General features: G+C 46.3%; 1 protein-coding gene across 1 annotated transcript; it reads right to left on the minus strand.

Moving 5' to 3' along the window:
• Window positions 1-601: 601 nt before the first annotated feature.
• On the minus strand, window positions 602-7,275 carry LOC116655215. The gene is made up of 2 exons (XM_032452761.1): window positions 7,239-7,275; window positions 602-1,996 (listed from the first exon to the last, which is right to left on the minus strand). Exon 2 carries the CDS (start codon window positions 1,865-1,867, stop codon window positions 842-844), a length of 1,026 nt encoding a protein of 341 aa, XP_032308652.1. The 5' UTR covers window positions 1,868-1,996; window positions 7,239-7,275; the 3' UTR covers window positions 602-841.
• Between the last annotated feature and the right edge of the window lie 6,072 nt (window positions 7,276-13,347).

Here is a 13,347-nt window from a genome sequence, read left to right on the forward strand (position 1 = left end):
AATGCACTTGGAGTTGGACGTCCACTTGCGCAACGGAAATCCTGCGCTCCTGAGCGCCGCACGTAGCTGTTCAATAGCTACACCAGCAGATTGCTTTGTGTGCGCCCCAGCTAGTACGTCATCTACGTACATAGAAGTACATAGAAGACGTACATAGCGGCGGCGGGTTATCGGCAGTTCTGGTTTTGTTTACTTCTCCCCCGTTCGCATGCGCTTTGCTGGTATTTGTAGCGCATGCGCTTTGGGGAGCTTTTTTGTAGAGCTGCTGCACACTAGCAAATCTTGCATTTGTGTGCGTTCATATTGCTAATTCATATTGCTAAGCTTTGTTTTTGTGATTTTGTTATTGATTGGAGCGTCTGCAAGTTGGGGTTACAGTTGAACCCTCCAAAAATAAATATTGAAATTGGCTTGAAAATTGAACTGTGGAATTTAATTCATTTGGCCGCTATTAAAAACCATTAATAGCTCAACAATGATGATATATATAATTTATCCCGAAGTGTTGAAAATCGATATAATCTACCAATGGTCTCCACATCTAATACTTCTAATGCTAATAATGTTTTGCCAGGAATGAGGCGAACAGTAGAAACAAAGATTTTAGGATGGTTTTAAAGACACTCCGGTCTCTTTATTATGCAAAACAAATTTTGCCGGCAAAAATAACTCCAAAAAACTTCAAAATCATGCTAGAGATGGAAAAAATCTCTAGAGATGGCACAGTCGGTGATATCGATTATATTATTAGTATTATTAGATTATATATTAGTATATTATTATTAATTCAGCATGAACATCCTGGCCCCCTTGCAACGCAGTTGCAAATTTGGGCCTTTTGTCAATGGCCGCACGGGCCCGACAAAATCCATCCAAAGGCGGAATTTTGGGCGACAGGGGATCCTCGTTGACCAGCAATGAATCCCGAACGGATGATGTGAGGATACACTTCGGCCCCTAATACCAAGAATATGGTACTCGGCCTAAACCAGCGTTCATCCGCCAGGGCGAGGTTTGCGAAGGCTTCGTATGCCGTCGGATCGATTTCCCGTGCAGGCGATCTCTGCTGTAGCTGGGAATCAACGTGGAAGATGACTTCCTCGTCCAACGGCCCCCTGATCGACTGGAGCCTCGCTGTGCACACACCATCGGTCCCGACGCTTGTGACGGAAAGGCCCAAGGACCTTGCCAAGGATGCACTGATCCGACTGGTAGGACAGCAAGGGTCGATCAAGGCCTTCAATTCGAACTTCTTGACTCCGGTGTTGATAACCACTTCAGCCGTAGGAAACACACTCGTGGCCTTATGTTGCAGGAGGGTAGACAGCGTAGTGGTATAGGCGCCACGCTGATCCTCCTGAAGCGCAGCAGGAGAACTAGGCCTGGCGGAGCTCAACGGCTCAACCCCTAGGTCTGAATCCGACCGCCCCAGCGGACGGCGGTGAGGGGATCTGGATGGTGACCGCATACGGGAGGAGCGGGAACGTTGAAGTGAGCGTCTTCGACGGACCCCTTCATTGTGCAGATGCAGAAGCGTGTGGTGGTCCCTTTGGCAAAGTCGACACTTTCCCGCACTGCGGCAAGAGCGCCCGGAATGCTCATGGGCTAAGCAATTGCTGCAGTACTTATTGATAAGTACTGCTCGCAGGCGTTTCTCGGCCGTCAGCTTGAGGAATTGCTGGCACTTCCGCAGTGCATGAACTCCTCTGCACACTCGGCACCGATAGGAAGCGGTTCCTTGCGGCGGATAGTTTGGCTTCTGGGCCTTCGGATGCGGTGCCATTTTCTCTGTATGATAAGGAAAGAGAAGTAGAATTAGTGGTATCCAAAAACATATGACTAGACGTGAACATGGACGAACGAACATTGAAGAAGCATAGCGTAGGAGTTACTTTAGGAGTGGAAGAAGTATTAATTTCGCGATAGGCCGACGTATTACGCCTCTTGACGTAAGAACATCCACCACTCGGACCTTGTCGTCTGCACCTGGGCAAACCTTCTGAGTCGTACATAGAAGTACATAGAAGACGTACATAGCGGCGGCGGGTTATCGGCAGTTCTGGTTTTGTTTACTTCTGCCCCGTTCGCATGCGCTTTGCTGGTATTTGTTGCGCATGCGCTTTGGGGAGCTTTTTTGTAGAGCTGCTGCACACTAGCAAATCTTGCATTTGTGTGCGTTCATATTGCTAATTCATATTGCTAAGCTTTGTTTTTGTGATTTTGTTATTGATTGGAGCGTCTGCAAGTTGGGGTTACAGTTGAACCCTCCAAAAATAAATATTGAAATTGGCTTGAAAATTGAACTGCGGAATTTAATTCATTTGGCCGCTATTAAAAACCATTAATAGCTCAACAATGATGATATATATAATTTATCCCGAAGTGTTGAAAATCGATATAATCTACCAATGGTCTCCACATCTAATACTTCTAATGCTAATAATGTTTTGCCAGGAATGAGGCGAACAGTAGAAACAAAGATTTTAGGATGGTTTTAAAGACACTCCGGTCTCTTTATTATGCAAAACAAATTTTGCCGGCAAAAATAACTCCAAAAAACTTCAAAATCATGCTAGAGATGGAAAAAATCTCTAGAGATGGCACAGTCGGTGATATCGATTATATTATTAGTATTATTAGATTATATATTAGTATATTATTATTAATTCAGCATGAACATCCTGGCCCCCTTGCAACGCAGTTGCAAATTTGGGCCTTTTGTCAATGGCCGCACGGGCCCGACAAAATCCATCCAAAGGCGGAATTTTGGGCGACAGGGGATCCTCGTTGACCAGCAATGAATCCCGAACGGATGATGTGAGGATACACTTCGGCCCCTAATACCAAGAATATGGTACTCGGCCTAAACCAGCGTTCATCCGCCAGGGCGAGGTTTGCGAAGGCTTCGTATGCCGTCGGATCGATTTCCCGTGCAGGCGATCTCTGCTGTAGCTGGGAATCAACGTGGAAGATGACTTCCTCGTCCAACGGCCCCCTGATCGACTGGAGCCTCGCTGTGCACACACCATCGGTCCCGACGCTTGTGACGGAAAGGCCCAAGGACCTTGCCAAGGATGCACTGATCCGACTGGTAGGACAGCAAGGGTCGATCAAGGCCTTCAATTCGAACTTCTTGACTCCGGTGTTGATAACCACCTCAGCCGTAGGCAAGACACTCGTGGCCTTATGTTGCAGGAGGGTAGACATCGTAGTGGTATAGGCGCCACGCTGATCCTCCTGAAGCGCAGCAGGAGAACTAGGCCTGGCGGAGCTCAACGGCTCAACCCCTAGGTCTGAATCCGACCGCCCCAGCGGACGGCGGTGAGGGGATCTGGATGGTGACCGCATACGGGAGGAGCGGGAACGTTGAAGTGAGCGTCTTCGACGGACCCCTTCATTGTGCAGATGCAGAAGCGTGTGGTGGTCCCTTTGGCAAAGTCGACACTTTCCCGCACTGCGGCAAGAGCGCCCGGAATGCTCATGGGCTAAGCAATTGCTGCAGTACTTATTGATAAGTACTGCTCGCAGGCGTTTCTCGGCCGTCAGCTTGAGGAATTGCTGGCACTTCCGCAGTGCATGAACTCCTCTGCACACTCGGCACCGATAGGAAGCGGTTCCTTGCGGCGGATAGTTTGGCTTCTGGGCCTTCGGATGCGGTGCCATTTTCTCTGTATGATAAGGAAAGAGAAGTAGAATTAGTGGTATCCAAAAACATATGACTAGACGTGAACATGGACGAACGAACATTGAAGAAGCATAGCGTAGGAGTTACTTTAGGAGTGGAAGAAGTATTAATTTCGCGATCGGCCGACGTATTACGCCTCTTGACGTAAGAACATCCACCACTCGGACCTTGTCGTCTGCACCTGGGCAAACCTTCTGAATTCGGCCGAGGCGCCATTCGTTCGTGGGCAGGTTGTCTTCCTTTATGATAACCATGTCATCGACCTGGAGATTCGTAGTTGGTGACTGCCACTTATTCCGTTTGTGGAGCTCCTTTAGGTATTCTTCCTTCCATCGGACACAAAATTGTTGATGAAGGCCCTTTAAACGTTGCCAACGGTTGATGATGGATACTGCGTTAGCTTTAATTTCTGGTTCGGCCAGAGCTAGCAGTGGGCCACCGATCAAAAAATGCCCGGGAGTCAGGGCTAATAAGTCAGTAGGATCCTCTGACATTGGAGAAATGGGCCGTGAATTGAGACACGCCTCGATTTTTATTAATAATGTCGAAAGTTCTTCAAACGTATATTTGACTGAGGAAGCAGACTTGTAGAAATGCGCCTTAAAGCTCTTCACTCCTGCTTCCCACAGTCCTCCCATATGTGGCGCACTTGGCGGATTGAAGTACCAGGATAGGTTTTGGTGGCTGTAGTGTGCAGTGACCATCTCTCTCGTTGCTTGTAGGAAATCCCGCGACCGTAGATGGTACCTTGCAACGCCTTAGGAACCGCAGGACATAAACGGTCACCCGGAGGGCACGACTTAGGTCTGAAAAACGATCTATGTAATCCTCCGATGGTGGCAACTTAGCCAAGTTGCATTTGATAGGACGCTGCTCAAGTTCTGTCTCAGGTACGGATTCTATTGGAGTAGGCCATTGCTCCTTAGGAAGCTGTAGCCATTGTGGGCCATTCCACCACAAGTTACTTGAGGCGAGATCCTGTGGAGCCACGCCTCTACTAGCCAAGTCAGCTGGATTGAATTCAGACCGCACGTGAGACCACTTCCCAGCATCTACGGACTGTGTAATCTTGGCAATTCTGTTTGCCACAAAACATGTCCAGGTACATGGCGGTTTGCTTAACCATGCTAGCACTATCGTGGAGTCCGTCCAGTAGAATGTGTCGAAGTCATCAGGAGGGAGTTGTGGAACAACCGATTGGAATAACTCAGCCAGAAGAACTGCACCGCATAATTCAAGGCGTGGTATGGACATGGTCTTTACTGGAGCCACGCGAGTTTTAGCGGTCAAAAGAGAAATAGAAACCTCCTGAGCGTGTTCAATTCGGACATAGATCGCGGCTCCATATGCTTGCTGCGATGCATCGCAGAAGCCGTGATATTGAACTTTGGATTGTGGACCAAATTTCACCCATCTCGGAATTCGGATTTGGTTTATAGTAGGATAGCTCATAAGAAATTCGTTCCATTTTCCCATGAGCTCAGCAGGGAGTGGATCGTCCCAACCCAGCTGCTGGAGCCAAATCTCCTGCATAAAGATTTTTGCTCGGATCACGAAAGGTGCCAGCCATCCTGCCGGGTCAAAAAGCCTTGCAATTTGGGACAGTACCTCCCGTTTACTGAGGACTGCCTTTGGAGTAATATCGGACGGGACGAAGAAAAATTCATCTTTATTTGCCTGCCAACGAATCCCGAGAGTTTTGGCAGTGCTCTGATCATCTAGCTCTAAGAAACCCTCTCTTAGCCAGTGATCTTTAGGAATGTCCTTGAGAATGCACTTGGAGTTGGACGTCCACTTGCGCAACGGAAATCCTGCGCTCCTGAGCGCCGCACGTAGCTGTTCAATAGCTACACCAGCAGATTGCTTTGTGTGCGCCCCAGCTAGTACGTCATCTACGTACATAGAAGTACATAGAAGACGTACATAGCGGCGGCGGGTTATCGGCAGTTCTGGTTTTGTTTACTTCTCCCCCGTTCGCATGCGCTTTGCTGGTATTTGTAGCGCATGCGCTTTGGGGAGCTTTTTTTGTAGAGCTGCTGCACACTAGCAAATCTTGCATTTGTGTGCGTTCATATTGCTAATTCATATTGCTAAGCTTTGTTTTTGTGATTTTGTTATTGATTGGAGCGTCTGCAAGTTGGGGTTACAGTTGAACCCTCCAAAAATAAATATTGAAATTGGCTTGAAAATTGAACTGTGGAATTTAATTCATTTGGCCGCTATTAAAAACCATTAATAGCTCAACAATGATGATATATATAATTTATCCCGAAGTGTTGAAAATCGATATAATCTACCAATGGTCTCCACATCTAATACTTCTAATGCTAATAATGTTTTGCCAGGAATGAGGCGAACAGTAGAAACAAAGATTTTAGGATGGTTTTAAAGACACTCCGGTCTCTTTATTATGCAAAACAAATTTTGCCGGCAAAAATAACTCCAAAAAACTTCAAAATCATGCTAGAGATGGAAAAAATCTCTAGAGATGGCACAGTCGGTGATATCGATTATATTATTAGTATTATTAGATTATATATTAGTATATTATTATTAATTCAGCATGAACATCCTGGCCCCCTTGCAACGCAGTTGCAAATTTGGGCCTTTTGTCAATGGCCGCACGGGCCCGACAAAATCCATCCAAAGGCGGAATTTTGGGCGACAGGGGATCCTCGTTGACCAGCAATGAATCCCGAACGGATGATGTGAGGATACACTTCGGCCCCTAATACCAAGAATATGGTACTCGGCCTAAACCAGCGTTCATCCGCCAGGGCGAGGTTTGCGAAGGCTTCGTATGCCGTCGGATCGATTTCCCGTGCAGGCGATCTCTGCTGTAGCTGGGAATCAACGTGGAAGATGACTTCCTAGTGGTAGACAGCGTAGTGGTATAGGCGCCACGCTGATCCTCCTGAAGCGCAGCAGGAGAACTAGGCCTGGCGGAGCTCAACGGCTCAACCCCTAGGTCTGAATCCGACCGCCCCAGCGGACGGCGGTGAGGGGATCTGGATGGTGACCGCATACGGGAGGAGCGGGAACGTTGAAGTGAGCGTCTTCGACGGACCCCTTCATTGTGCAGATGCAGAAGCGTGTGGTGGTCCCTTTGGCAAAGTCGACACTTTCCCGCACTGCGGCAAGAGCGCCCGGAATGCTCATGGGCTAAGCAATTGCTGCAGTACTTATTGATAAGTACTGCTCGCAGGCGTTTCTCGGCCGTCAGCTTGAGGAATTGCTGGCACTTCCGCAGTGCATGAACTCCTCTGCACACTCGGCACCGATAGGAAGCGGTTCCTTGCGGCGGATAGTTTGGCTTCTGGGCCTTCGGATGCGGTGCCATTTTCTCTGTATGATAAGGAAAGAGAAGTAGAATTAGTGGTATCCAAAAACATATGACTAGACGTGAACATGGACGAACGAACATTGAAGAAGCATAGCGTAGGAGTTACTTTAGGAGTGGAAGAAGTATTAATTTCGCGATCGGCCGACGTATTACGCCTCTTGACGTAAGAACATCCACCACTCGGACCTTGTCGTCTGCACCTGGGCAAACCTTCTGAATTCGGCCGAGGCGCCATTCGTTCGTGGGCAGGTTGTCTTCCTTTATGATAACCATGTCATCGACCTGGAGATTCGTAGTTGGTGACTGCCACTTATTCCGTTTGTGGAGCTCCTTTAGGTATTCTTCCTTCCATCGGACACAAAATTGTTGATGAAGGCCCTTTAAACGTTGCCAACGGTTGATGATGGATACTGCGTTAGCTTTAATTTCTGGTTCGGTCAGAGCTAGCAGTGGGCCACCGATCAAAAAATGCCCGGGAGTCAAGGCTAATAAGTCAGTAGGATCCTCTGACATTGGAGAAATGGGCCGTGAATTGAGACACGCCTCGATTTTTATTAATAATGTCGAAAGTTCTTCAAACGTATATTTGACTGAGGAAGCAGACTTGTAGAAATGCGCCTTAAAGCTCTTCACTCCTGCTTCCCACAGTCCTCCCATATGTGGCGCACTTGGCGGATTGAAGTACCAGGATAGGTTTTGGTGGCTGTAGTGTGCAGTGACCATCTCTCTCGTTGCTTGTAGGAAATCCCGCGTGATAATGGCTGAGGCACCCACAAATGTCTTACCGTTGTCTGAATATAATTTCTGTGGGCAGCCTCTTCTACCAGCCAAGCGCGCAAAAGCCGCCAGGAATTTTTCACTCGTCAAGTCTGACGTAGCTTCAAGGTGGATTGCCTTTGTGCTGACGCAGACAAATACACACGTAGCCCTTTGTGATAAGTATAATTATATATAGTATAATTTTTAATTTCAAAGGGACCGGCAAAATCTACGCCAGTGTGTGTAAACGGACGTGAGAAAGTGGCCCGTTCCGCGGGCAGCTCCCCCATGAGTTGGGTCTGCAACCGCTTTCGGTAGATCAAGCATACCTTGCATGCACTAATAGTAGCTTTTAGCAAAGTTTTAAGCTTTGGAATCCAATACTTGGATCGAATGAGTCGCATTAGGAGCTGACACTCACCATGCAAGGATATGCGGTGAGTAAATCGAACCAGTAGACGGGCCCATGGACTGGAATATGGTATTATAATCGGATGTCTCTCATCGTAGGAAAGCGTATCGGACGCAACAAGCCTGCCCGATGCTCGCAGTACCCCTCTGTGGTCTAAGAAGGGATTCAGGTTCTTGAGAGGGCTGGATGATGGGATCTGTTGCTTTTTTAACAAGCAACTGTATTCTTTTGGATAACCTTTGCCGTTGGGTCAGAACTTGAAGACACTCTTGTGCCTCTCGGATTTCGGCGGTACTGATTTCAGTTGGCAAGACCGTAGATGGTACCTTGCAACGCCTTAGGAACCGCAGGACATAAACGGAGGGCACGACTTAGGTCTGAAAAACGATCTATGTAATCCTCCGATGGTGGCAACTTAGCCAAGTTGCATTTGATAGGACGCTGCTCAAGTTCTGTCTCAGGTACGGATTCTATTGGAGTAGGCCATTGCTCCTTAGGAAGCTGTAGCCATTGTGGGCCATTCCACCACAAGTTACTTGAGGCGAGATCCTGTGGAGCCACGCCTCTACTAGCCAAGTCAGCTGGATTGAATTCAGACCGCACGTGAGACCACTTCCCAGCATCTACGGACTGTGTAATCTTGGCAATTCTGTTTGCCACAAAACATGTCCAGGTACATGGCGGTTTGCTTAACCCTGATAGCACTATCGTGGAGTCCGTCCAGTAGAATGTGTCGAAGTCATCAGGAGGGAGTTGTGGAACAACCGATTGGAATAACTCAGCCAGAAGAACTGCACCGCATAATTCAAGGCGTGGTATGGACATGGTCTTTACTGGAGCCACGCGAGTTTTAGCGGTCAAAAGAGAAATAGAAACCTCCTGAGCGTGTTCAATTCGGACATAGATCGCGGCTCCATATGCTTGCTGCGATGCATCGCAGAAGCCGTGATATTGAACTTTGGATTGTGGACCAAATTTCACCCATCTCGGAATTCGGATTTGGTTTATAGTAGGATAGCTCATAAGAAATTCGTTCCATTTTCCCATGAGCTCAGCAGGGAGTGGATCGTCCCAACCCAGCTGCTGGAGCCAAATCTCCTGCATAAAGATTTTTGCTCGGATCACGAAAGGTGCCAGCCATCCTGCCGGGTCAAAAAGCCTTGCAATTTGGGACAGTACCTCCCGTTTACTGAGGACTGCCTTTGGAGTAATATCGGATGGGACGAAGAAAAATTCATTTTTATTTGCCTGCCAACGAATCCCGAGAGTTTTGGCAGTGCTCTGATCATCTAGCTCTAAGAAACCCTCTCTTAGCAAGTGATCTTTAGGAATGTCCTTGAGAATGCACTTGGAGTTGGACGTCCACTTGCGCAACGGAAATCCTGCGCTCCTGAGCGCCGCACGTAGCTGTTCAATAGCTACACCAGCAGATTGCTTTGTGTGCGCCCCAGCCAGTACGTCATCTACGTACATAGAAGTAGAAATAATTTCACTTGCCAATGGAAAAGTCGTTCTCACATCTTTCGCCAACTGCTGCAATACTCTTATTGCAAGGAACGGAGCACAATTTACTCCAAATGTGACTGTTTTGAGTTCATAATCACAGATTTGGTCATTTGCATCACGAAACAGGATTCTTTGGAATGGAGTGTGCTCTGGAGCAACGAGAATTTGCCGGTACATTTTCGTAATGTCGGCATTGAAAACGAAGCGAAGGAACCGCCAGCGTAAGACCTGCAAAGTCAAATCGGACTGTAACACAGGCCCTGGATGAAGGATATCATTCAGGCTCTTTCCATTGGAAGTAGGGCAGGAAGCATTGAATACTACACGAACCTTGGTAGTAGTGCTATCTGGCTTAAAAACGGCGTGATGAGGCAAGTAGAAATTCTTCCCACTGGAGTCTGGAACGATTGGAGACATATGCCGCTGGTCTAAGTAATCCCTGATTACTGCTTCATATTCTTCTTGAAGAGTTGGATTTTTTCTCAAACGGCTTTCGTTCTTTAGGAATTGAGCCAATGCTATGGATCTTGAATGCCCTAGATCAATCCGATCACAACTTCGGAATGGTAGGGTGACGACATATCTCCCAGTGTCATCTCTCCTTGTTGGTTGCACAAAGTTCTTCTCACAGAAAGAATCGGATTCTTTTACCGGCTTCCCTGGAAGATCCTCCACCTCCCAAAACTTTGTGAGAAGTTTCTCGAGTTTAGCTTCAGAGCTTATCGAGACCTTTGTGGAAAAGTTCGAAATGGATTTTGGCACGGCCTTGGAGACTGGCCCACTCAGGATCCAGCCAAATACTGTTTCCTGACCTAACAGAGAGCCACAAATCTTTGTCCTCGAGCCACTCAGAAGAATAGACGGAAGAATATCCGCCCCAATCAGCAAATCAATTTGTGAGCTCTCGAAAAACGAAGGATCAGCCCATGTAAAACTGGGAAGGTCCTTTAACTGCTCCTTTGCTCCTGCTCCTTTTTAACGACAAATGCTTCTGCCTCGATGTGTAGTCTAGGTTTTATTGGCGACCCAATTTGAAAATGGCACATCTTAGTTGATTGGGCAGCCACTGCTTGATTTAAGCCGGAAACTCTAGCTTGTACGGATTGGTACGGAAGCTTCAAAATCCTAAAGAGACGCTCCGAGATAAACGTAGCCTCAGACCCGGAGTCAAGTAAGGCCCTCGCAGTATATGTCACTCCTAAGTGACAGACATTTATCATTGCCGTACTTAACAGCACACCTTGTGTGGCTGCTGCTAGATAACTTTGCACATTGGTAGGCGTAGTGGACTGTATAGTTGAAGTAGTAGGATTATTATTGGACTGAATTGTAGCCAACTGAGGAAGGTCAGCTCTGTGCAGGAGCGTATTGTGGCGCCCTTTACACGTGAAACAATTGTGCTTACTGGTACACTCTTTAAGTTGGTGTCCCCCAGCGAAACAGTTTAAACACAATTTCCTTCTCCTTATATATGCGGATCGTTCACTGACGGGCATTTGGAGAAACCGAGGACATACCCGCACTGGGTGATTCTCTTTTGCGCAAAGGTCACAGTTTTTGGGTCCTTGCGTCACGTTGGTCTCAAAGAAGTTGATCCTTTTTGAGCCTGTGTTTTTTGAAGGCGGTTGGGAGTTAACCATCTTAATGCTGGAGCTGGGTTTAACATCCTCTATGGCTTCCAGGGTGCGATATCGTTCGCTGAGAAACGAGTTCATTTCATGCCATGCGGGTATCTCGCACTTATTGGACAAGGATTGTTCCCACAAAGAAAGGGTCAATTTCGGAAGCTTTGAGGAGCAGAGAAATACGAGAAGACAATCCCAATTATCGATTGAAATTTTGGAGTGTTCTAACGCCGTGAGACAGCCTTGGATGGTACTTTGCAGCTCCTTTAAAGCTGCACCGGACTCAACAACCACTACGGGAAGATTGAACAGGATTTTTAATTGACCGTCATGCGTGAGTGGAGATTTTGCTACTATAGCCTTCGCTTCTCCCTCTGTTTTGGCATTTAAATGGAATAACTTTTCCACCGGCGTCAACCTCGGATTGTTGACATAGATAGCAGTGAAAAGGTCGCGGAACGTTGGCCACCGTAAGTAATCCCCCCTGAAAACTTCAGTGTCACAGGGCGGAAGTCGGCATCCGCTAGACATGGACAGTTGGGCAGTACTTGATGCCCTTGTACGAGTTGGAACGGACATTCTTTCGATAACCTCTATTAGCTGGGCTACACAGCGTTCATAAACGGAATAGCAGTAGTCATACTTGGCTTCTATTGCCTGCCACTCACCACTGCTGGAGGCTTCCTGCTGGAGAACTTGGGAACATTTGTCGTACTCGCTCTCAATCGTCTCCCAAAGTTTCTTTACGTGGTCACGGCGGACCCCAAGGGCGTATTGAGTGGACTCAGAAGTCGATGGTTCATTGATCTTGGCCTCAAAATGGCTTAGTTTATCGCACACGGAAATGAACGTCGCAAGAGCCATTGTGGTTGCAGAAACTGTATTCCGAGTGACGGATCGGGTTCCTATTGGGGTTCGTGAGATGCTATGCGGTTTTGGTAGCGTTGGCGTCAGGGACTCGCTCTTGGATCTGGTATTCGCAGATCTTGCTAACGGATGCGAAGGAGGAACTGGAGATGAGGATGTACTCCTTCTTATAATTTTGACGGGTGCAAAACCTTTTGGTTTTGTCTCTCGTCCAGAGGACATAATATGGGAGCCTTGGATAAGTTCAGAGGATACGAACCCCCCTGCAAACGCGATAGGAATTAATGGAATTTAATAGGAATTTTAACCAAATAATTTAATTTATTAAATTTTTTTTTTTTTTTTTTATACGTACAAAAGGTTTTGGGTTATTTTTTCCTCTTTTATTTTCTTTCTCTCAACGCGTTAAATGGAGTAGTAATATATAGGATATATAGGAATAATATATAGGAATAATAGGAATAATATATAGGAGAACTTTTCTAGCAGCCCTCGGCAACAATTTGTATGTATGTATATATGCAGAAGTTGATTTATTTTCTTTCTCTCAACGCGTTAAATGGAGTAGTAATATATAGGATATATAGGAATAATAAATAGGAATAATAGGAATAATATATATAGGAGAACTTTTCTAGCAGCCTTCGGCAACAATTTGTATGTATGTATATATGCAGAAGTTGATTTATTTTCTTTCTCTCAACGCGTTAAATGGAGTAGTAATATATAGGATATATAGGAATAATAGGAATAATATATATAGGAGAACTTTTCTAGCAGCCCTCGGCAACAATTTGTATGTATGTATATATGCAGAAGTTGATTTATTTTCTTTCTCTCAACGCGTTAAATGGAGTAGTAATATATAGGATATATAGGAGATGATGATATTTTTATATACATATATTTTGAAGATGATAGTAGGAATGAATAAATGTGGGTAAATATGTTTCGGTTGTTATATGTCTCAACCAAAAATAATTTAGCCACATGAATAGTGAACTTGCCGTTTTGTGTCGGTGATATCCGGCTCGAAGGACCAATGTTTTGCCAGAAATGAGGCGAACAGTAGAAACAAAGATTTTAGGATGGTTTTAAAGACACTCCGGTCTCTTTATTATGCAAAACAAATTTTGCCGGCAAAAATAAC

Source organism: Drosophila ananassae, assembly GCF_017639315.1.
Source record: "Drosophila ananassae strain 14024-0371.13 chromosome Y unlocalized genomic scaffold, ASM1763931v2 tig00000143, whole genome shotgun sequence".
NCBI lineage: Eukaryota > Metazoa > Arthropoda > Insecta > Diptera > Drosophilidae > Drosophila > Drosophila ananassae.

Excerpts from the sequence above, each read along its gene's own strand:
- LOC116655215 (XM_032452761.1), bottom strand. The coding sequence starts at position 1,867 with ATGTTCGTTCGTCCATGTTCACGTCTAGTCATATGTTTTTGGATACCA.